General features: G+C 41.4%; 2 protein-coding genes across 2 annotated transcripts; both read right to left on the reverse strand.

Annotated features, from left to right (window-relative positions):
- Window positions 1-312: 312 nt before the first annotated feature.
- LOC115400042 (galactose-3-O-sulfotransferase 2-like) lies at window positions 313-4,409 on the reverse strand. Its single transcript, XM_030107694.1, has 3 exons — window positions 4,406-4,409; window positions 3,028-3,326; window positions 313-1,128 (listed from the first exon to the last, which is right to left on the reverse strand). The coding sequence occupies exons 1-3, from the start codon at window positions 4,407-4,409 to the stop codon at window positions 313-315; spliced, it is 1,119 nt and encodes a 372-aa protein (XP_029963554.1).
- A 13,697-nt stretch (window positions 4,410-18,106) lies between these two features.
- On the reverse strand, window positions 18,107-24,959 carry LOC115401152 (galactose-3-O-sulfotransferase 2-like). The gene is made up of 4 exons (XM_030109348.1): window positions 24,878-24,959; window positions 23,548-23,640; window positions 21,235-21,757; window positions 18,107-19,373 (listed from the first exon to the last, which is right to left on the reverse strand). The coding sequence occupies exons 1-4, from the start codon at window positions 24,910-24,912 to the stop codon at window positions 18,552-18,554; spliced, it is 1,473 nt and encodes a 490-aa protein (XP_029965208.1). The 5' UTR covers window positions 24,913-24,959; the 3' UTR covers window positions 18,107-18,551.
- Between the last annotated feature and the right edge of the window lie 323 nt (window positions 24,960-25,282).

Genomic DNA, 25,282 nt, shown 5'->3' on the forward strand with positions numbered 1-25,282 from the left:
GGTCGTCAGGGGAGAAGAGGAGAGAGCGAGAAACAAGACATGGACTGAAACCAAAACAAGTAAATCATGACATCAGGTAAAATGAGGGAATACCAAACACGTAAACAAGGACAAACAGAAAACCAGCAACAGAATTATGAAATTGCACAACTGCATGTCTGGATGGTGAAAGATATTCTGTCTCATAGTCTGTCTTTGACTTGTTGTTTGGGGATTAAAGTAAAGCAGAGTTTTGTGACAATCTGAGGTCTCACAGTGATAGATCTTTAATATGATATCCATCTTGAGACTTGATGAAGTCAGTCTTCAGTTCTATCTCCTCCTTTTGCGCTCTACTTTCAAACCAGTTTCTGGGAATTGCTTTTCATACAAAAGCTTTGTGAACTGCAATTCTGGCATTATCAGTCTCTGACACTTTGTTTTGGTCTGTATGTCTAGGTTTTTGTTGAGGTTATAGCCCTGAATGACTGCCGTTCCCGACTGGAAAGGCATCACTGCCTCGTCTCTTATCAGTCTTGGGTTGACAGCCTCTCCACCTTCCAAACAGATGCTTGTTAACTTGGCTTGTAGCTCCTTCAGCTGAGACACTTCCCGCTTCATCTCCTCTTCCCCAACCAGACTCCTCACTTTGTGCCAGAAGGTGGCGTTAAAGTGTTCATAAATCCTCCAGTCTAAAATATTCCACCTCTTGACATTCTCAGCAGTTATCTGTGAAATAGACTTACGACTTTGGTCATGGCGACTGTTGAGTTTGAAGGAAACGACATCCTGTAGGGACCAGCAGAGAGTGTGCTTCAGCAAGATCATGGACTCGTCAAAGTATTCAGTGATAAGAATAAGGTGGAAGTCCTGTTCTATGCCAGTGATCACTTCATTAACTATCGTCTCCAGGTCTGGGGTGTCAGCTGTGGCAGTGTTGTCAAAGCCAAAGTCAAACGCGAGGTTGTTGTGAGCATAGTTGTTCAACAACGATACGTTATTCTGGCCATTGTCTAGAAAGTCCTCCAGGGATTTGGTCTCGATGAAGACTCCAAGGCCCTTATAGTAGATATACAAGGACTCCATCATCGCCACAGGATTTCTCATAATAGAAAAGTAGAACGAATCTTGGGGCATCAGTTTTTTCACCTGGAACAGAAATCAAGAGGCAAAAAATGAATGAAAATAAAGTTCCTTTGTGTCATGCATGTCTCAAATACACAACTACACTTTGCCAAACCTGGATTTTGGGCAGAAAGGTTTGTGTATTTCTCGTCACCTTATTGGGTGGAATAGCTTTGTGAGTATTGTTATCTTAGTCACTGTATGCTCTTAATATTGTACATTGTTGGTCATCCATGGATCCACTGTCAACTGTGTGTGTAAACACAGCCCTGCAGCTTTCAGCATGATCCATATCTCTGTGTTTAGTGTCCATACAATTACTACAAATAGGTTTCTTTTGAATGCTAAATGGACGTCACTGTAGAACACTGCATTGACAGTTTCAGCACACTGTCATTATTGGGTGCTGTCGCCCAGGTCTCTGTGGCAACCTGTGTGTTCAAAAAGAGAAGTTGAAAGAACATTAAAACATAGATTTATATTTAAATTTTCTATGTGATTTGAAAATAACTACAGAGGGCAGCGGGTTGGGAGTCAGCTGTCTGGGGACTAACATCCTCGGCCAGCTGATCCACAACTCAGCTTTTTAAAGCACCACACAGTGAATGAATAGTCATGCACACCTTATTTTGAACAACCATTCAGCAGAAACAGTAATGGCCAAAATAATATTTGAAAAAAGAAAGAAAAAAGAAAATGATTATGCAACAAGCTCATACTGATATTATTTGGTACCAGTGTTATGTGACTGTTTGATTATCTCTATCAGTGTACTGTCCTTACCATTGCTGGTATTGTGGTTGCATTGTTATTATTATCTATTACTATTGGTATTTAATTCTATTCCTTACCATTGTTGGTAAGCAATCAATGTCTCAATGTAATTATTGCCTAAGATCACATCTCCATATTCTATCTCTTGAGTCATTGTTTTGAGTCCATTGTAACAATTTTGAGACCGTTGTAACTGTTTGAATTCGGGCCAACCACTCTTGAGTTGATTGTAATTCTATAAGTCCATTGTAAATGCTTTAAGTCAGTTGTTGCTGAATGTTCAGGAAACAACATAAAATAAAAAAATTATGTGATGATTTTGCCAGAGAACAGGGGTGGGAGTAAAACAAGTATTTCTTCTTCCTACTCCTTTTCAGGTATCATTCAGGAAGTTTTGATTATAAATGTGTCAGTTTTGTGTTAAATTGTATTGATATGGCCTGAAATAAAATAAATAAGAATAAGAATAAAAAGAATAAAATTGCATGGAAATGAAGGTATGAGAACTTACTGAACGCTGGATTTCTAGGTTTGCTGATTGTTTGGTTTTGAGAAGTGCACAGTGTCATTGCTACTTAACATAATGAGCTTTCCAACACTTCCAGCAGGAATAAAATTGAATCGACTGCAAAAAGAACAGACCATAGTCTCATTTTGATATATGTAACGACTTGTCACTACCATCAGTTCATATATATATTTTTTTTTTCTTTTTTTTCTGTCCTGAGTTCATATGTTTGCTAGTGTTTCTCTGTATCAACTGCTGAGTCTCATTCCAGCCTTCAATCACGTCTTTGTTCATATTTGTCTTCATCTTGTTTTGGCCCTGTCTTCACCTCTGCCGACTGAACTAATTTCCTGGATACCAAAGTCTGCTTTTAATGTTTCGTGTTAGGGTCCTCTGGTCGCCAGCAATGAGCAAAATTAATAAGACAGGCATAATCAAGCTGGACAATGGCTATAGAAGAGATGCTTTGTGAGGAACTAGCAGTGTAACTCTACTCCTTTCAAAAGAGTTAACTACTAACTAATCAGTTACTGATTTTTAGCGAATCGCACAAGTTATGTGTACTTTGACAGATAATTCTTTGTCATACACATGTGGCAATAACGAAAATTCACCAGGAATCATTTTATGGAGAAACTTACCTCTGGTTTTCTGAACCTCATGTGGTTGCACAGAATGTCAAAAGTCAATGGCATATTGCTTTCGACCCCATTCACAAAATGCGTGTCAAAATACCAGGGGTAAGACAGCTGGTTGTGCTTGTTTCGGGGCAAGGCGAAGGTCAGTCCTCTGCTTTCACCATACCGGTACAGGATGTTTTGGATCGTGCTGCTCGCTGTTTTGTGTGTCTTCAAAAAAACTATGTGGCATTTCGGTTGGCAGGCTTTCTTGAGCCTTCCAGCTTCTTCATTTTGCACAAAGCTGTCTTTCAGCTGGAATCCTTGAGCAGGAGTTGGACACTCTGTTGGCTCTTTTTCCTTTTGGGGTGTGAAGTTCTGCTGAACCCGTGGAGGAGATCCCTCATTCTGGAGACGAGGCTCTGTGGGGTTTTTGTTTCTCCAGAAGTATTTCAGTGCAGCACTCCAGTTGAGAACGAAAAGCTTCAAGAGGGCACTGTAACAGTCAACAGTCAAAAATATTGTAACTATAACACAGCAAACTCTATTTTCACAAAAAGTCAATCAAATTGAATTTTCTTTTTACCCAATTATTTTTTTTAGGTCACCAGAACATCACTGTGACTTTTTGGATGTGCAAGGTTAAGAGCATTCAAGCACAACACTTTATACTAACTGAAAAAGCACAGCAAATTGTGTTGGCCAGTTTGTATTGATGTGTTACCAATGTATCTTGGCTTTCCACTATACAATGTTGAAAAGCTGAAAGTATGGTAATTTGCAACCATCAATCCTTGTGGATGCATTCTTCAAATGTTTCAAGTTCATCAGGACGATAGAATGCTGGAAGGTAAACAGCTCCAGATCCCCCAACCCTCTGGACCTGCCATTGTGCGTGCTTCTCATATAAACGAACTGATGGACAGAAGAACAAAATCCCTCTTCTGCTGTTCAGATTTATATCACTCCTCATACTAAAAATGTAACTGCTTTCAATGCTGAGTCCCTATGGGAGGCAAGAAGTGGGGCACGGTGTTCAATCTTAATGAGAAAAACTAAATGAATGAGAATGTTTGAAAGTCAATAATATTGGAAAGTGTAAGATAATTGCTTCAATGCTTGTGCAAAGTGCTTGTGTGAGTTAATGTTTTGTAACTGTGCAGAAAGTTTGCACAGCGCGCGGAAAGTCTCGCCATACTCAGTTCTTGGAAAATGTTGTCTAGACACCTGTTTCGCAGAAATACGTTTGGTTCATTCTGTTTGTGCAGAAGAAGTGGAACCCACCCTCAAGGTGTGAACAGAAGTGAACCAAAGTTCAAGAGGATGTGGACCCGACAACCCAGACTCTCGGGTGTCGCTGAAATGTTTTTAAATGTCTGTGGGCGGATGCGCCCATGCTTACCCATGTCTATGCTTGCTCTTCCAACTCAATAAAAAGCTGAAGACACCAGAAGGGGGTCGGAGACAGTCTGTGAGTTTCTCACCCCATCTGCAGATGCAGCCAAAACCCAAATCTCGTCTCTGAGTGTTCACTGTTTGGATTGTTTAACGTTTGAAGTGTCTTTGAACCCGACAGAAAAAAATTCAGATTTTTAGTTTCTTTTCAATCTAATCAAATGTGAAAGTGCAAAGGAAATTATCAAGAGCCTGCTATGGACCTGTTTCCAGTTGAAGAAGAGAAAGGCGCCAGCCATCCCAATGGAGCCAGATCGATTTGCCGTTTTGCTCACATTCACTCTTAGGGGAAATTTAGGGTCACCAGAACACAGGAAACCCACACACAGACGGGGAGAACAAGTAAACTCCACACAGAATGGTTCAGCACCTATCTGAAACCAGACCTGTGAGGTGAGAACACTAACCACTGCTCCACCATGTCGCCCACAATTCAAAGGTTCTGTTGAAAAACATTTTCTTCTGCCAGTTGTGTCAGACCTTTGGAGCTTGATAAGAACTGCATAATCAGCTCATAAAGGAGCAGCAACAGACAGCGATGGTGTTTTGACTTCACCTAGAAGGTTGGACGTCAACGGTCTGGATAGTTATTCCAACCACCAGCAGGATGAGGATGATCCCCAGAGAGCGACGCTGAAGCAGCAAAGGCCTGCACAAACTGACACAAAATTGAAACACAAAGGTTATAGCTATGCGTTCATTATACATTAACCTCATATAAGTCACTGAAATGCCTGTGACCTCAATATTTTAACCCCAAGTTGTTAGATATTTCAATACTTAAATGTTTTATGGTCAGTATACTTAACCTGTTATTACATCTCAATTAAGCAACTGAATTACTCCCAGCTGTGCTCTCAACATCCAGGGACTCATCATCAAACCTGAAGAAACATCTACAGGTATGATACACTGTCCTGAACTCACAGTGAAGCTAAAGCTTAACCCTCCTATTATGTTTGTTTGCTCGGAACAGCGATGATGTTCCCGGGTCAATTTGAAAATTTAAGTATCCAAAAGATGTCCAAAACCAAAAAAATCCAAACAATCATTGTTAGCCCGTCATTACTAACTCCATTACTAACTATTCTCTCAATATTTAGTGCAATGGTGTTCTTTACCTCTCACAGGTAATGATTCAATTAGGATAAGTCACTAGTTTTTTTCAGAAAAAATATATGTACAAACATTTTTTTAATTGTTTCACCACTTAACTACTTTTGAAAGACCAACGAATAAAACAATAGTTTTAGATGACATTGAAACACAACATTTGAATTTTTCCCTGATTCTTCCCTGGGGCTCCTCCAACTGGATTCCCAGTGTAAACCTACATGTTCAATGGTGTTTGCATCACATGCTGTCTGGTTTTTTATCCCGTATTTAGATGGCTTGGAAAGCATGTATTGCCTAAATGGACAGTGACGTCTGAATGCCTCCAGCCTTTCATCCTCTGTGATATGAGGGTCTGGGTTGTAGAGTACTGGAAGTGGTTCTACCCACTTGTCCCAAACTGTCCTCAGAGCTCCCAGATTGTCTCTCCTGTCTACCAGCATTTGTCTCTCCATTATCAAATCGGATTACTTTGGAGAAAATGTGAATAGTCTCCAGAGACATTGTGGCTCAAAATCTGGCCCTGCCTGTCTCTGCATCCCACAGACTGGCTGTCGATTCATCCTTTGACCTCAGCCAGGATGAGGAGCCCCAAATACACTTACACACTATACACTTACAATACAGTCCAACTCCTTCCACTTCTCCCCAAAAACACACCTCAGTCCTACATTAGTCCAGATCCAGAATGATTTTCTGTACTGAATTAGGCATGACCAGCTCAAAAGCGGAACTGATGTCTGTCACACCAGTCACTGCCATCCGAGTGGGCCTGTAAGATTTTCAGCCGTCGTGATGGCTCTTACGGGCCCAGGATGGCCAGCACATCCAAGGACAAGAAATGAACAGCCCAGAGTCTTGCAGAGCTCTCCCATTCATTCTTTACACCAGGACACAGTGGCAGCATCTCCCCTCCACAAACAACAGGCAACACAGGTGTGTGTGTGTAAACCCCTTAAATACCCCGGGACTAAACCACCCCACCAAAGTGCAGAGGGCTGTGCCCAATTACATCAGATACTGAATTCGTGGTATTTACAATTAAGTATTCTATTTACATCATTCAACACTCACGCTGTACAACAACAAATAGTCCTATCTTCTCCTTCTTAAGAAATACATTTAAGTTCCCTTAAAATCATACATTGCAGATCCCCAAGTGCAATCTCCCCTCCCTTGGGCTCCACTTGGGTCAGTCCAATCAGGGTGATGTGCAGCTGGCCTGCACCCACATGGGCACGCCTCCATGCCAGTGCCCCAGCCAATCACCTCAAAGAAAGAGAACTGGTGAGAAGTCAACACAAACAAATGGATGTGAAAACTAAATAAGGATCCAATCTTCAGTTAACACAAAACCATCTGTAAAAGAAATGCAATGTATAAACCTAAATGAACACCTAAATAAATGTGTGAAGACAGAAACTAAATGAAAATGTACATAATAGAATGTGGGTGGCAGAATACACCTGATTAGTGAGGGGAGGCTTCCAGCTTCCTCACAGCCCTGGCACTGTCTCCATGATTCCTGCAGACAGTTTTGCCTGATGCACATTTTGGGTATGAGCACCACTGTATTTTTACCATTTTTTGACATGAGTGTCTTGCTTGGGGGAATGGGAATATAAATCCCCTCATGTGGTTCAAAATCAGAATCATTACAATCAGAATTTAGCTCAAGATAGTTTTCCTGCGAGAACATAAATGATTCTTGTCAAATGTCAAAACACCGGCACGTGTGTGTGTGTGTGTGTGTGTGTGTGTGTGTGTGTGTGTGTGTGTGTGTGTGTGTGTGTGTGTGTGATTGTGGTGAAATATGTCTCACAGTTTCAATGCAAATAAAGAAAAAAATCTGACATTTCTGACACCCTTTTACATGCAGTTTGACTGCCGGGTCAAATTGACCCCAACAGTATCTCTGTCATATAAATATATGGGGTGTTTGCAAATATGTGAAATGACCCATTTTCACTTTAAATGTTGATCAGACTAATTAAGGCAAGCAGAAGAAGTTTCATCCTGAAAAAATAATTTTAAATACTTTTCCATGATCTTCAAACTTTAAAACGGGTCAATTTGATCCGTAACATAATAGGACACCAAGTCTCCTTATTTCCTTTCCTTCCAGATGACACACCAAGTACTCTCCGACCTGTCTCCCTGATCACATTTGCTGTAATTGTCCAGTCATCTAGAGAGCACCTCCTGACCACCCAAAGCCTTTCTCAACTCTTTCCTGAAAATCATACAGCACTCTTTCTTTTTCAGCTTCCACCATTTGGTCCTCTGCCCTATCTTAGCCCTCTTCATCTTCTTCACCACCAGGGTCATCCTACACACCACCATCCTATGCTGTCTGGCTACACTCTCACCTATCACTACTTTGCAGTCACGGATCTCCTTCAGAGGACACTGTCTACATAAGATGTAGTCTACCTGTGTGCTCCGACCTCCACTCTTATAGGTCACCCTATGTTCCTACCTCTTCTGGAAGAAAGCATTCACTGCAGCCATTTCCATCCTTTTTGCAAAGTCAACCACCATCTGTCCTTCTACGTTCCTCTCCTGGATACCAAACCTGCCCATGACCTCCTGATCATCTCTGTTTCCTGCACCAACATGTCCATTGAAGTCTGCACCAATGACAACTCTCTCACTTCTAGGGATACTCTGTATTACTTCATCAAGGTCCAACCAGAATTTCTCCTTCTCCTCCAGCTCACATCCTGCCTGTGGAGCATATCCACTAACAACACTGAACATCACACCTTTGATTTCTAGCTTCAGGCTCATCACTCGATCTGACACTTTTTACCTCCAGGACATTCCTAACAAACTCCTCCTTCAAGATAACTCCGACTCCATTTCTCTTCCTATCTGCACCATGATAGAACAACTTGAACCCTGCTCCTAAACTTCTAACTTTACTACCTTTCCACCGGGTCTTCTGGACACACAGTATGTCCACCTTCCTCCTCTGCATCATGTCAACCGGCTCTCTACCTTTTTGTATTATAGTTCCAACATTCAAAGTCCCTACTCTCAGTCCTGGACTCTTGGTGTTCCTCTTCTCTCTCTTCCTATGAACACACCTTTCTCCCCTCCTTCTTCAACCAACAGTCGTCCATTTTCCACCGACACCCTGTAGGTGGGCAGCACTGATGGCGGTCGCTGTTAACTCGGGCTTCGGCTGATCCGGTATGGAAGTCATACATCAGATTCATGTTTGATTTTGTGTTACGTCATATGCCCTTCCTGACACAACCCTCTGTATTTATCCGGGCTTGGGAGCGGCACAATAGACATTGCCTCGTGTCCCCTTGCGTAATAAAATTATTTAACATAAATAATTACTTCCTGTAATCCATACTTTAGTAATTTAATACAAATCACCAAACGTAAACCCCAAAACATCTGAGCAGATTTTAATGAGAGAGATTGATTAAACCCAATTTTAGATAAAGACCGATGGACTTACAATCCTGCAGAGATGAGTGGGGCAGACATCTTCCTATCCAGACCCTTGGATCCAGCTCTTGCTGAACCTGTCTAAAGACTCCTGCTCTCCTCTATCTGCCCGTCTGTCCTGATCTGCAGGTGTACCTGTCTGTGTGGATTCCTCCTTCTGAGTCGTCATTTCTCATTGAACCAGAGCCGCTCCCAAGAAAACATTTCACCTGAAATTCCCTCACAGTCAGCATTAGAACCATCATTTGTAGATCGATCAATTCATCTGTAGTTTGCCAGTTAGACTCCCACAGCTGACAGGGTGGCTCCTTGAACAAGGCCCTTGACCCCCATTAGCTCCCCAGAGAGCCTTAATGCACCTGCCCAACACATCCTGGATACAGGATGAGTGAATACGGATATCCCTAAGGGGATAATTTATTATTTAGTCTTCTTCACAGGAAAATGAACAGAGTGATATCAAGATGAGATGGGTACACTTAAAAGATGTAGGTACTGGGAGAGGTAACCTAATCCTGGATGTTTCCCATGTGACCTGGACTCTTTACAACAAACTCAGACTTTCACTTTGACAGTGTCTGTCTGCCACTACCAACAGTTATTTCTCCAGTGGTGTTGTTTTATTGCAGATATTGTTTAAAATTACAATAAAGCAAACAATAGTTTAAGATCATAATTTCAAATGAAACAAATAAAATTCAAATAATCTCTTCTTCTACAAGTATGAATATACATTCATGTTAACATTTCTGAATTATCCTCTCCTTCCTTGTCTACCATAACAAGCACTTTTTATGCTTTTGCTACTCCTTCTTTCCATAGTTAGTCTCCTCATTTCATGTACTTGCATGTGCAGTGTGTGTGTGCGTGTGTGTGTGTGTGTGTGTGTGTGTGGGTATGTGTGTGTGTGTGTGTATCCCCAGAAGACTCTTCAGGATATACCTCGCTCTCTATGGGTAAAGGCAGATTCTTTGGATTCATTAAACTAAAGAGGAAGAACAGGAAATTCCTGGTTTAAAAAAAAGAAAAAAAAACTGGTTAAAACGAATGTTAGAAACTTAGTTAAAATCAAAGCTGTCAAACAATAATTTTATCATGTATTTGTTTGTTTGACTATGTGCTTGGTGGTTTGAACTGTTGTCTCTGAAACGAGTCTCCACAGTGTGAAGGCAGAGTGACGCTTCAGGCAAAAAGGCAAGATGCATTTATTTATAGAGCAGAATTCAGACACAAGGCATTTTACAATGCTTCCCCAAGAAATCAAAGCAATACAACAAAGTTTTACAGAGAAATTAAGGAAATGCATGAAAGCAAGGAATTAAGAATCTTCTGTAATCTTCTGCATGTAAGCATGAAATACTTTAAACATGTTGCCTTGTCTCAATGTGGTGAAGCACCTTTGAAGGTTTCATGACTTTGATAGACAACCCATTACCACGAGAATCACCTCTTGAAGCCATAATTTGACTGGGATTTTTTCTATTTTCTTTGAAATACAGTTTTCTTTTTGGTGGCAGGTTGGGAGCCTTCTCTGGTCTCACCCTTCGGCCTTTCCTCTCTTTTAAAGCTCTTCTGTGACTTTTGCTTGATGTTAGTTTGCGGTCTTTACCAGACCCGGCTGAGGGTGCTGTGGCCTCCAGTGGGAACCACCAAATCAGGGAGAAAAATATCCACCTTCAATATAATTATATTAAAACCAGTTACTATTCACTCTTAAAATGGAAAAAGACACATGAATTCAAATTTAAAGAAATGGTCAATTAATCTCACATCATAACTCCTTTTGCCAAGAGTTATTGCATTTAGTTTTAGAATTAAAGCACAGTGTAAATGTAGCTCATTTATAGTGACTGTGTGCAAAATGTGTGGTTACAAAGAGTGATGTTAATTGTTGTATTTGTAATTTATTTCCATTATTAACTCATGTATCTACAGTCTAGTTAGAGGAAGGGTTTTTATAGTTTATTTTTATTTATTATTTATAATTTGTTAATCGTGTGAACGGGACATGTTATCATTTAAATTAAAGATCATGGGAATAAGCAAGGCTCTTCAGTTCCTTTTGTAAGTGTATGTAAATTTCGAATGGGAGGGTGCACCACAGTGAAATCTTGCCTTGTGCACGGTGCACCACATTGGGTTGGGCTGGCTCTGGTCCAAACAACACATGACAAAACCTGCTCTGAGTCAAGCCCTGCAAAGAAAGGGAAGTGAATGTTTTTCAAAATAAATCTCAGAAGAGTCTAATAGAAATTGAAATACACACTTTCAAAATAAAACTTTTTGTTCTCTCTTTAAAATCTGGTGCCGACTGATCCACAGACTGGTACCGGTCCACTGCCTGGTGGTTGGGGTCCATGCTGTACACCAGCAGCTGCACTACAAGGACTCCCGGACCGTACGACGTGCCAGTCCAGTTATACATCAACTGCGAATAAATATCAATATTTCATAGATTTGCAGTTGAATACTATCGACATAAGGAGAGCACAATGTAAACCTAAACATAAAACATCTCTGCTATGAACACATAATGTCTTGACATGTCACAACATGCAGTTGGTGGGGGTGGATTTAATGACCTCTGACCTTCAGACACATCAGTGACGTCCACATGGACTATTTGGAGGCGTCAGGGCACAAATACAATGGTGTAGGTCCATTTAGCTATAAACAAAAATGTAATGCCTTTGAATCCGTGTATCATTCGTTCAATTGATATTCAATTAAGAATCAAAAAACAATATTTTGAAAAATGAGTCGTTTTTCCTTTTTTTATTTTTGAAATAAAAACAAATAAATGAAAATTGGTTTGCTTTTCAGTATCCCGTTTGTTAAGACATTTCAAATAAAGGAAAGTTGAAATACGACCACAGAGCAGACTTTAATGTGATTTTTCAATTTCTTCGATCTCCGTGACCCGGAAGTTCTATCGTCTGTGTTTTGGTTTTTGCCGGCAGGAAAATGGGCGGGTCACGTCAACCTCTGGCTCAGTTTAAGGCCAGCACACACTACAGCATTTTTTCAATCTTCCCCGATGCAGAGGCCACACACTAGAAGACAACAGAAGACAGATCGCACCCATCTGCCTCTCCTGATCTTCTAGTATGTGGTGTCGCTCTGGAGCAGACCACACACCTCCCTGCAGGTCATCCCTGCAACCTACAGCTCTATGGCCTACGCACCTATATTGACCGTACACAGGGTGTGTGTTCGTGTGACCAGTTATTTGAGCGTAGTGCTGTGGAGTGCTGCGGAGTGCTGCGGAGTGCTGCGGCACGCGGTGCGGCACGGTGCCTGAATGCGGTGTTGGACGGGGGGGTGGGGAGGCGCGGAGCGGTGCAGTGCCTGCATGCTGCGTCGGAAGCCGTGAGTAGGGTGCTGAATGGGCCCCCCCACCTTTAATTCTGCCCCCCCCCCCCAAAACCCTGGGCCCGGGACAACAGACCCGTTTGTCCCCCCCTGTCGGTGGGCCTGGACGTGATGACTGCAGCCACCTGCTTGTTATGCAATTACAACAGTGTGTCAAGGCAGGAAAAGATAAAGCTTCATTCATTCATGTCATACTCTGAAAAAAGTCCGTAAAACTGGAAGGAAAATGGAGCACAATAGAGGCTGTTGAAGTCCTTCCATCACTGGGAGATACAAATATGGGAGAAGAGGAGGACCAGCAACCCCTATTTCAGTCTCTGGTGTGAACATAAGTACCACAGCTCAATGAGTTGTTGTGGTTGAAACCTAAAGGGAACACAAACACCAGAATGCAAACAGACACCAGAATCTAAGTGAATGAAATGCGGTGTCGATATCTGATTCACATCCGAACATGACTGCTTTTTGAGGGTCCATACAGAAAAGCAGTTTACACATATAGACTGCATGACAGATAAGCTACGAAAATGAAATACACTAGAAAACTCCAGAGGAAATTTTACTTTGTGCCTGCCAGCTGCTGCTGACAGTAGTATTTACAAGTTGCTTCTTCAAGAAAGTAACTGAGTTGGTAAATTAGTTAGAATATTTTAAAGAAGCTAATTACAAGGAGAAGCAGGGGTGTGGTAAGATCTCGTGGCACGATACATCACCAGAAAACCTCAACGCCTCGTCTGATGACTAATTTATGAAGACACACCAAACCAAGATGATGGGGCAGACTTTTTCAGGCTCATACTGAAGTGGAAAGACAGTCATTGGCCTTTTATCAGGTCAGCTGCGCTTTCAACAACTGTTCTTGTGTGTGCACGGGCCCGGTTGTAGGGTTGCTCTTGGGGGGTCCTGGGGTTGGCGCCACAGTTCATCAGGGCCGGCTGTAGCAGAATTCTCCAAATCCTCTGATATTTCAGGAGAGGCCATGATACTTGTATTTAAAGCTTTCTTTTCAGGTTGTCCTGGCACAGCTGTCTTTTATAACTTGTCATATCAATTATTCTAAATGCTTACTTAGGTAATAATTGCAAATTTTCATTAACTAGAGGAAACTGAGAACGTGAAGTTTCATATTGTTGAACACTGACTCTACCACCAGATTTGGTGCGTAGGCATGTTGTGAGTTGTGCTTGAATTTGAATGTGAAAATCAGTTTTCCTGAGATGAACTGATCAGCAGAACCACAGCGTCATTTCTGTCCTCATAAGGGAGCGTCTTTCATTTTCAGTCACTTGCAGTGATGCTCTCAGCAATGAACAAAGCCACAGATTTAACAGTAAAGTAAACTGCCTGAAGCTAAAAGCCACAAGACAATAAAGAAGAATGCTAACCAGCTTCCGAGTGGCAGCTTTGGGTTTGTTCTGCTATCTGACACACAACAGCAACATTTTTTTTCTTTTTTTCTATTCCCAGCTTCCCTTTGTATTTGATGAAGTGCTGCGCATGAGATGGTTGGTGGTTTGGTATTGGTAAGTTTTTTGCTTAATGAGTTCTCTCTGTTTAAAATAATGCTTGCTTTTACATGAAGGTATATTTCTGAACAGAACAGATGATTCAAAACCAAGTGGTATTTTAATTTGTGTGGAGGAGATGTAGGTGGACGTCTTCCTGTAATATACTGTACAATGTTCTGGAATACAAATCTTGTTTCTGTCTAATTATCACAATGAGAACATGTGAAATGGGTGCAGTGTGCGTCATATACCATGAATGAGGTACTGAAAGATGGGTCTCATCTCACTCACACAGAGATGAGAGGCTTACTGTACCAGATGAGGGTGGTTTTCAGGAAATATGTTCCCTAACCTGAACATAAAACCTGGTTAAAACACACAAAAACATGATCTTTGAGAAAAATGTTTGTGCTCAAGGTTTTCATATGCAAATTTAAAGTGGCACTGCAACATTATTTCAGTTTTTTAAATGTAAAAACAGCTTAGCCTTGATTTCAAACACTGCAAAGGATGCACCTGTGATGAAACCTTTCAAGCTCTTCACGTATTTTATGTACACCTTGTAATCTCTCCATGCCACACCATCTAGCCTTGGAAAACGTCTCTGACGTTCAGTGTGATGTTACAAGAAGATGAGATGTGTCACACCAGTGTGTGTGTTTCCAGGCTATAGGCTTTCCCCGAGTGTTTTCATAAGATATGGTGCATATTTATCAAACAAGTGAATTTAAGCTTGTTTGACTGCCTTCTGTCTTTCTTTATTCACTTCAGCTTTGCGCTTATGACGTGTTCTTTAGTATGCAAATATAAATTTTATGGTTTTAACATGAGTTTCATGCATTGCGTTGAGATTTGGACTGGTTTTTATTGAGTTGGGCTGGTTTCACGCCAAGTTTGGGCTGGAAACAGTGAGTCTGATCTGGCACCTGTGGGTGATCACTGCAAGGAGAGGTGTTGGCTTCCAGGTAAAGCTGTGGAGGCCTGCCACGGAGGAAACGGTGGAAAGGACTGTCAAAAAAAAAGGACAAGTCAAAAGGGCTGTGTGTCTGTGAAACAACAAACATGACAAACATCTACAGGATCCTGGAGATCAGCTGGGTAGTCCACAGTGACAACCATGGCCTGTGAATTTCAGAAAGAAAAGGGAAAAAATCCTAACCTTAACCCTTACAATGTAGCAGAAGGTCAGACAAGGAGGAAAAGCAGCACGTGGCTGTTACAGTAGCAAAAATGATTTATGTGTGTGACTAGCTGTGCCTGTGTGTCAAGTTTTGTGTGTCATGATATTTGTGTATCTGGACTGTGGTTTGTGCTTGTATACATAAGTTTGTGTCTTCCCGTGTTTGTTTGTATCAGGGATGGGCAACTAGTGGCCCGCGGGCCGCATACGCCCTGCACCCTCACTCCGTATGGCCCTTAAATACATTTTTGAAAATGGTAAACATGTCTTTTGCAGCACTGATTCGGTTGTAATGGCATACTTTGGCCACCAGATGGCACCGTGAATGGAGAAGCCCTTCTTTCTAGCAGCGTTCTCCACCAGTGAGGAAGAGAGGGACAGCGCCATGGCGAAGGAGAGGGAAAAAGAAAACTACACCGGGAAAACCGTGTCTTTCAGGTTAAATGGGAAGCAGAATATCTGTTTACAGAATGTAAAGGCAAACCTATGTGCTTGGGCTGCTTAGAGACCCTATCTGCAATGAAAGAATTTAATTTATGTCGCCACTATAATATGCTGCGCAAAACAAAGCCTCCCTGCCATTCGCCTTTGAGATGGTTGATGTGTATTTTCCATGTCTTCATGGAGAATGTTAAAATGTATATTAAAAAAAAGAGTGTTGTTTAAAAATTCACAAAATAAGTTCTGTAATTGCAATTAATGTTATGTTTTTCTGCAGCTCTCTGCCATCTTTGTAAAAGGGTTGATTTGTATGTTTTATTCATAAGAGCCCTTTGCACTAAAAAAAAAAAAAAAAAAAAAACAGTAAGTGGTTATTTTTTGTTGGCTTCAAACCTTTTGTATTCTCATTTTCAAAGAAGATTACAACTTTTATACATGCATTTGAGCATGGAAATGTGAAGTTATTGTACTGTGTGTTGGGCCAGTAAATATATATTATAAAAACGTGTAAAATGGCAGTTTTATCATATCTGGTTAAGTGTGCGGTGTTATGCGGCCCTCTGGTAGTGTTGAAAAAAAAAATTGTGTCCTCTCCATCATTTAAGTTGTCCATCCCTGGTTTGTATGGACGTGACAATTAACAATTAATAAATGCAAATTGGTAGATAAGAAATCTTATTTGACTGTATTTCTTTTTAAAGTTTCAGCAAAACATCCTGTCTACTCTTCAAAAACAAACACCTGGTAAGTTGTTACCATACGTCTTCACATATGTATCACATTTAATGCGCAAAATGTCTTTTCTTTCCAGCCTTCCTTTTGTTCAATACATGTAGTAATGCAGAAAGCATGAAGGAGACAGTTCCAGCAAACAAACCGCCTGATAACTGACATAAACTTCAAACAACACCTCAGCACCTGGTGAACTGCATGCTGGGATTTTCAGTGGGAACGGTTAAATGATGGACAGGGTGCGTTTCTAAAACAAAGCCTCATTCATGCTTTAGGCGTCATGAAGCTAATTTCACTTGGGCACAGGAAAACATATCATACTCAAACAAAGACTGCTGATGACAGCCAGGACAAAAAAAAACAAAAACATGCTGCTTACAAACCAGTTCAGTCGAATCTTCATCAGCTCATCCACTGACAGTGTATTTATCAAACACAGTGCAGATCAGCAGCAAGGTGAGTCTTCCACGCTTAACTTACGATGAAATAAATCTGGTGTTATGGTTGAAAAGTAGCAAAATCCGCTGTTTAGTATTTTTCAGTTCATTGCCCTGCAGTCAGCTACAGCTGAGTCTATCACTGCGGCTCTTAAAGAACGGCTCGCCACCATTCTTCCTGAGGAACAGGAAAATAAACTCATCTGCCAGGCTCATGATGGAGTCAGTGCCATGGCATTTCAGGAGTTCAGAGCAGAATTCAAGATGTGCATCCAAATCCCCTATTCATCCACTGCTCTGCACATCAGCTCAACCTTGAAATGCAACAGGACACTCCTCACATCTCCAAGATTAGAACTTTTGACGAATACCGATTTCCCACTGGCCTAAAAACCTGTTTAAACCCCACAATAATCGGCTCCTCATGGCAGTGGGAAAGGGTTTAAACGGCATTTCGACCCAGATTGATTGTCCCTGCAAGCAACCTGGGCTTTAATCTGCTCGCCTCCGATCGGCTTCAGTGTGAAAGCCAGACCTGGGTCAATGCAGTGATGATGTCAACGTAGTGTGCCTACGTTAGCGCGCTCGTTGTTGTGTTTGGACACAGTGGGAGACATCTTTTGTCAAGATGACCCAGCATTGGAAAGATAGCGAGATCAGAGAGCTTCTCTTGATCTGTGGGGAAGCACGAATTGATTGACAGTTATCCAGGACTGTGCTCCTGTTGATTGTTTACCTCATGGTCCATGCTGATGAAATGGGAAAACGGAACCACGCAGCTCGCCTGCAGGGAAAGGACTCAATTGCTGGTTGTCAATGGGTCGACCCGTGTTTAAAAAACACTAGTTTCAATAGGAAAGGGGCATAACACAAGCTATTTTCCGTTGACTGAGTTGAATAATGATGAACCCACATTGACACATTGTCCCTTTCTATGTCTACACAATATGATAAACAAATTGAATGAGGCTGAGGCACTGTGTGGTTTCTGGTTTTGCAGGTGGTGGCACAGACTGTTTTCTTCTCTGTGTCCTTTCTGGTTGATTCTTGGCTTGGCTTTTTACATTTTCCAGTGTAATCACCATGAGGTGATATTTGCAGCCCATTGAAGTTCCTCAGGTGTTTCTGTGCCTCGAGAACAAGAGAAGCTGCCAGGAGACTGGGAGGTCAAGGGAGCTGTGAGAGGACAACAGCTCAGCAGCAGGACATTCACATTCTGTGCCTACACTCTTCCCTGTGTCCTTTAAAAGGGATGAGTGTTGTCAAAAAAAAAAAAAAAACAAGATGCACCAAGATTTCTCCAAATGGAGACCTTTAATGAAAGATGAATCCAAAAACAAAAGGTTTTTTTTTGACACAAGGGCCAAAAGCAATGTCTAACCTGAACTCCAATAGTGGTGAAAAGAGGTGAAAAGAAACATAAGAGACACAGATCAAGCACATCTCAATCAGGACAAATGAACTGACAGTCCTATGGAGGGAGGCTCAGCTAATGAAAGGTCGTCAGGGAAGAAGAGGGAGCACAGAGGTGGAGTAAAAGAAACGGAGAGAGCGAGAAACAAGACATGGACTGAAACCAAAACAAGTAAATCATGACATCAGGTAAAATGAGGGAATACCAAACACGTACACAGGGACAAACAGAAAACCAGCAACAGCGTTATGAAATTGCACAACTGCATGTCTGGATGGTGAAAGAGATTCTGTCTCATAGTCTGTCTTCGACTTGTTGTTTGGGGATTAGGTAGAATTTTCGGGGTTTAGCAAAGTTTTGTGATAATCTGAGGTCTCACAGTGATAGATCTTTAATATGATATCCATCATGAGACTTGACGAAGTCAGTCTTCAGTTCTTTCTCCACCTTTTGCGCTCTACTTTCAAACCAGTTTCTGGGAACTGTTTTTCATACAACAGCTTTGTGAACTGCAATTCTGGCATTATCAGTCTCTGACACTTTGTTTTGGTCTGTATGTCTAGGTTTCGGTTGAGGTTATAGCCCTGAATGACTGCCGTTCCCGACTGGAAAGGCATCACTGCCTCGTCTCTTATCAGTCTTGGGTTGACAGCCTCTCCACCTTCCAGACAGATGCTTGTTAACTTGGCTTGTAGCTCCTTCAGCTGAGACACTTCCCGCTTCATCTCCTCTTCCCCAACCAGACTCCTCACTTTGTGCCAGAAGGTGGCGTTAAAGTGTTCATAAATCCTCCAGTCTAAAACATTCCACCTCTTGATTTTCTCAGCAGTTATCTGTGAAATAGACTTACGACTTTGGTCATGGCGACTGTTGAGCTTGAAGGAAACAACATCCTCTAGGGACCAGCAGAGACTGTGCTTCAGCAAGATCATGGACTCGTCAAAGTATTCAGTGATAAGAATAAGGTGGAAGTCCTGTTCTATGCCAGTGATCACTTCATTAACTATCGTCTCCAGGTCTGGTGTGTCAGCTGTGGCAATGTTGTCAAAGCCAAAGTCAAATGCAAGGTTGTTGTGAGCATAGTTGTGCAACAACGATAGGATATTAAGCCCATTGTCTAGAAAGTCCTCCAGGGATTTGGTCCTCCTGAAGACTCCAAGGTACTTATAGTAGATATACATGGACTCCATCATCGCCACAGGATTTCTCACAATAGAAAAGTAGAACGAATCTTGGGGCATCAGTTTTTTCACCTGGAACAGAAATCAAGAAGCAAAAATGAATGAAAATGAAGTTCCTTTGTGTCATGCATGTCTCAAATACACAACTACACTTTGCCAAACCTGGATTTTGGGCAGAAAGGTTTGTGTATTTCTCGTCACCTTATTAGGTGGAATAGCTTTGTGAGTATTGTTATCTGAGTCACTGTATGCTCTTAATGTTGTACATTGTTGGTCATCCATGGATCCACTGTCAACTGTGTGTGTAAACACAGCCCTGCAGCTTTCAGTGTGATGTTTGAATGCTAAATGGACTTCACTTTAAATGTAGAACATTACACTGCTTGGACAGTTTCAGCACACTTATTGTCATTATCGAGTGTTGTCACCCATGTCCCTGTGGCACCCTGTGTGTTGATAAAAGAGAAGTTGAAAGAACATTAAACCATAGATCATTATTTCAATTTTTCATGTGATTTGAAAATTCCATGGAAATAAAGGTATGAGACCTCACTGAACGCTAGATTTCTGGGTTTGCTGATTGTTTGGTTTCTGGAAGTGCACAGTGTCATTGCTACTTACAGCTCCCATATTATGCGAAATTCACTTTACAATGGTTTTGTAACAATAATATGTGTCCCGAGCCTGTCTACAAAACCCCCCAAAATGAGAAAAGTCTATTCTCTCCTTCTTTTGCTTGCTCCACCTTTCAGCAAATGTGTGCTCAAAAGCTTGGTTTGGAATTTTCCCCTATATGACATCAGCAAATGATTTAACTCCTCCCCCTGACTGTGCCCCCACCGTGTGTGTGTGTTCTTGTATTTCTATCCTTGTTGGGGCCAAATGTCCCCACAAGGATAGCAAAACGTGGAACGACGTGCCTTGTGGGGACCTTTTTCCGGTCCTAAGTAGGAGAAACAGTGTTTTCTTGACCATGTTGTTGTTACTGAAAAAAGTAAAAGTGCAAAAACATTTCTTTAGGGTTAGGCTTTGTTGTGGTGTGGGTTAGGGTTAGGGTAAGGGTCAGGGTTAGGGGCTAGACATGAATGGGAGTCAATGGACGGTCCCCACAAGGATAGAAATACAAGACTGCGTGTGTGTGTGTGTGTGTGTGTGTGTGTGTGTGTGTGTGTGTGTGTGTGTGAGAGAGAGAGTTGGCATGGCCCGTTGCGTTCAAGTGCATAACGGAAAGCAGAATCTGAAACAGCCTGTTCTGAAGAGGGCTCCTCAGAGCGACTTTTCAGACCGCTGAAACTCCAAACAAAGGATGAATTTAGAGCGAACAAACTTAAATACTATGTTTTTGGGCTTCTGAGACCGATATGACGTGACTGAAAAATAGCAGAAGATGGTGTGCTATTTATAAAAATACCTATTTTCTGCCATAAATATGTTGCAAATTTTCAATGATGTGTAGAATGTGCCCTGACATTCATTACAAGTACCGCTAACAGCGCTAAATTATCACTTGAATGTTGCAGTGCAGTGTTTGCCAGTGTTTCTCTGCATCAGTTGTTGAGTCACATTTCAGCCTTTGATCACGTCTTTGTTCATCCATGTCTTCTTGTGGTTTTGGCCCTGTTTTCACCTCTGCCGACTGAACTCATTCTCCAGGTACCAAAGTCTGCTTTTAATGTCTCGTGTTAGGGTCCTCTGACCAATGAGCAAAAATAATAAGACAGGCATAACCAAGCTGGACAATGACTACAGAAGAGATGCTTTGTGAGGAACTAGCAATGTAACTCTACTCCTTTTTAAACAGTTAACTACTAACTAATCAATACTGATTTCTAGTGAACCGCACAAGTTATGTTTACTTTGACAGATAATTGTTTGTCATGCACATGTGGAAATAACGAAAATTCAACTGCAATCAAGTTGTGTAGAAGCTCACCTCGGGGTTTTTGAACCTCATGTGGTTGCACAGAATGTCAAAAGGCATTGACAATTTGCTTTCGACGCCATTCACAAAACGCGTGTCAAAATATCTGGGGTAAGACAGCTGGTTGTGCTTGTTTCGGGGCAAGGCGAAGGTCAGGCCTCTGTTTTCACCATACCGGTACAGGATGTTTTGGATCGTGCTGCTCGCTGTTTTGTGAGTCTTCAGAAAAACTATGTGAGATTTCGGTTGGCAAGTTTTCTTGAAGTTTTGATTCCCACCACTGGACAGCTTTCCAGCTCCCTCATTCCACTGGACCAACGGGGGAGTTCCCTCATTCCAACGGCGAGTCTCTTTCAGGTCTTCCTTTGGTGGAGTTTTCATAACTGGCTTGACCAACAAGAGAAGAGGACTTTCATTCTGACCATGAGGTGCGCCAGGGAATTTATTTCTCTGAGACTCTGAGTTGTCATTTTCCCAGAAGTTTTCCAGGGCAGGGAAAGCAATTCCGTTGAGGACAGGAGGCGTCACAGGTGCTCTGTAAAAGTCAAAAGTAGTTTCACCGATAACACACCGTAAACTTTCACAAAAAAGACTATCAAGTTATATTAGTAAGACAAGAAAAAAGAACAAGATGTAGCGAATCAGTCATTTAAAGCTAGGGTCGGCAATCTTGGAAAACTAGCAGGTAGCACGAATGTAGCATCTCCCAAGGCTCTGCCCAGCTCCCAACCCATTGGAGGAGCTCCTGTTTTGAGCGAACGCACTGGACGTGGAAGCACCACGCGCACGGAGTTTGTGATCGCCTCCAATGTCATTAACCTTTCTGACTGCCCGCACACAATGCGCATAGGAGCGCAGCGTGCCCGCTCCGCTTCGTTCTATTTTTCACGCAAGCCGCGAGCGCCGAGACCGCCTTGGCAACGCACGCGCGCACTGAACCAGGACCAGTGCACGTCATTGAAATGTACGCGCAGGCGGCTGGTAGAACGGCGAAGGGATTTGATTGGTTCCTTAAGAGCGGTCCGCGCCTTAGGATTGGTCGGAGTTTTTACTGTCCTGTGGTCGCTACAGTTGTCAGATTTTTTCCGCACCTTTTTCCGTCCACATAATGTATTGACTTCTCCCGGGGGCAAGGAGCATTTCACTCAGTATGACAAAAAGTGCTTTTGGACAACATCGTCTACCCTAGCTTTAATGCAAAAATGCTTCTTTTCAATATATTTTATACTTTTGATAAGATTAATTGTCTCTATTTTAAGTGGGATTATATTTGGAACATTATATTACATTACATTACATTAGGAACATGCATTTGTGGGATGAGCAGCAGAGCATAAAAGGTTTCACAAACAGAAAATAGTAAAATCTTCTCTTGTAAAGACTCTGTCATTCCCTTTGACTCATTTGGAGGGTTGGGGGATGATTACTATGATATATTCAGCCTACTGACTGCTTTTAACTATGATCTTATACTTAGGCCTTGATCACGAGATGTTTTCAGTGGAACACGGTGAAGTGTTGATGCCCGCTGGGGATTGATTTGCACAAAAATGGCATTGGGAGTCACTGAAAACAGCACTTTATGAAAATGGCTTTCAGAGTGCAACATTTATTTGAACAAACACGGTCCAAACCTATGAAAACCCATCTGTTCTGAAATGCTGAGTTCTGCACATGCACACCACAGTTGCAGTCAACATTTGTAGTTTATCTGCTTATACTTCAGTTAAAAATCCACACAATAACAACAGTAGAGGCTGGAGTACCATCTGTGCTGCTCACTCTTGAATTAAACTTTGCTTCTCCAATGAAGTGTGCATTTACTGCACCATCATTTGTAAATGTGAAGACACATTTTTTTCCGTAAAGCAGGGACGAAGTATTATATCCAATGAAGAAAGATATTTTAAAGTTTGGATGTAATATTGTGTGCATGTGTATTTGAATGCATAACAAAAAAAAAATGAGCACTTGACTTGCAAACTGCAGGGTTTTTTGTATTTTTGGTGCTTTCTGGCGATTGTTTTCTCAATTTCGTAAGTTTAATGAATGTAAACAATCTTTTCTCAGTTTTTTTATCCGTCTTATCCCAGCATTCCTTGCTTTTTCCATTGTTGTTTTTTTTTTAAATTATGGTAAGACAGTGACCATCGCAGCTGATTTCTTAATGTCTGTGATTGAGAGCAGTACGTGGATATCTTGTTAACTCAAGCCAGATAACACAGAGATATGTTAATCCTGCCTAGGTGTGCGGGTTTGTTTGGACAGCTGGAAAATAATCCTGAAGTTTGGTAACAGACAGGGAGGTTGTGTGACTGACTTCACCTTTTGGGCTGGATGTGAAAAGTCTGGATGGTCACACCGACCACCAGCATGGTGAGAAGGATCCACAGAGAGCAACGCCAGCGCCGCAGACGTCTACTGACACACACACACACACACACACACACACACACACACACACACAAAGACTCTGGAACTTTGACAGTGGTATCAGAACTCAAATGAGTTCGATGACACAGAAAACTTATAAGCTGAAAACAGGTTTAAAATAAAAACAGCACAACAGTTTGTAGATAACTTGGTAAACATGTCATGGAGGATTTCTTTTGACATCTATGTGGAAACAAAACAATTACTGTGATTGTTTATTTTTATTTTTATTTTTAATAAATAATTGATTCCACATTAAGTTTGGACTAAGTGATCACAATGTCATCTGATTAAACATAATTATATCAATTCTCACACAGAAGAAACAAATAGGAGTGTCCATACTGAAAATACTGGATATTTCCATATAAATAAAAAAAGCTGTCTTGACCCCCCTGTGAGCAGACATAAAATCCCAACATATAGTTTAAAGACATTTTTATTGTTTATTTAGATGTCATGTAGCAACTCTTCTAGATCTTATTATCTATAGAGTCAAGATGATTTTATTTGAAGTGCTCATAATATAAATAGAATAGCATAGCATAGAATAGAATAGAATAGAATAGAATAAAATAGAATAGAATAGAATAGAATAGAATGGAATAGAATAGACTTTATTGATCTCACAGCGGAGAAACTGGCAGGTACAGAGGCTCGTAGGACAAACGGGATGCAAAAAGTAATGAAAGGTGCAAATAAAGAATAAGAATAAGTAATAGTGCAAATCAAAGTCAGAATAATAGAAAGCTACAGAAAGAAAAGATAACTTTATGTACAACATAAATCTTAAAATATAACAGGAACTATAATACATACAAATATATACAAGCATGTTTTTAGTGCAGCAGAATGAGTAGTTTAGAAAGTATCAATGATTTCTTCTGGGGGTTATAAAGTGACCATGGTTGCAGGATATTATAATGTCCAGGATTATTGCACATATTCTATACAGTGGAGTTGTACAGTCTGAGAGCAGTAGGGATGAAGGACCTGCTCTTTCCTGCACTGAGGGTGTCTCAGTCGGCCACTGAAGGAGTTGCTGAGCTCCTCAACCATCCAGTAGAGAAACCAACATCCTCCTCTCACCCACATCCTCCACAGAGGGGAGCCCAGGACAGAACTGGTTGACTCATTTACCAGCTGAGAGACTTTTAATAAGAGACCGTGATTAAACCCGACGATAGATAAAGATAGATGGACTTAAGATAAATGGACTTACAAGATTGCAGGGGTGCGTGGGATTGAAGCAGACATCTTCCTATCAAGACCTGAGGATCCAGATCCAACTCCACCTGCAGCAGAGTCCTGCTCTCACCTGCCTCTCTGTCCTGATGTGCAGGTGTACCTGTCTGTGTGGACTCCTCCTCCTGAGCTGTCAACTCTACTCAAATGCAATTATCTCAAAATCCACTCCAGGATCATCTGCTCCAGCCGAACAAAGAATTATTTCTATAGTGCTAAGTCCATAAACAGTCATTTCACTGCACTTTATGGTGAATTAATGTGTAAAGAAAAGCTGAAAAACAGACATGAGCAGTAACACTGGAAAATAAAAATCCCTTTTGGCATAAAGAAAACTCAAGCACAGCCAGGTGAGTGTGTCTCTGCTTGGATCGTAATGTGC

This window comes from Salarias fasciatus, chromosome 14 (genome assembly GCF_902148845.1).
Source record: "Salarias fasciatus chromosome 14, fSalaFa1.1, whole genome shotgun sequence".
NCBI lineage: Eukaryota > Metazoa > Chordata > Actinopteri > Blenniiformes > Blenniidae > Salarias > Salarias fasciatus.

Bases quoted from the DNA above. Each gene is read 5' to 3' on its own strand.
- LOC115400042 (XM_030107694.1), bottom strand. The intron at 1,129-3,027 runs GTAAGTTTCTCC...TTTCTGTTCCAG, and splicing joins TGAGGTTCAGAAAACCAGAG to GTGAAAAAACTGATGCCCCA.
- LOC115401152 (XM_030109348.1), bottom strand. From the start codon at position 24,912: ATGTCTGCTTCAATCCCACGCACCCCTGCAATCTT. The intron at 23,641-24,877 runs GTAAGTCCATTT...GTGTGTCAGTAG, and splicing joins CCACGCACCCCTGCAATCTT to ACGTCTGCGGCGCTGGCGTT. The intron at 19,374-21,234 runs GTGAGCTTCTAC...TTTCTGTTCCAG, and splicing joins TGAGGTTCAAAAACCCCGAG to GTGAAAAAACTGATGCCCCA.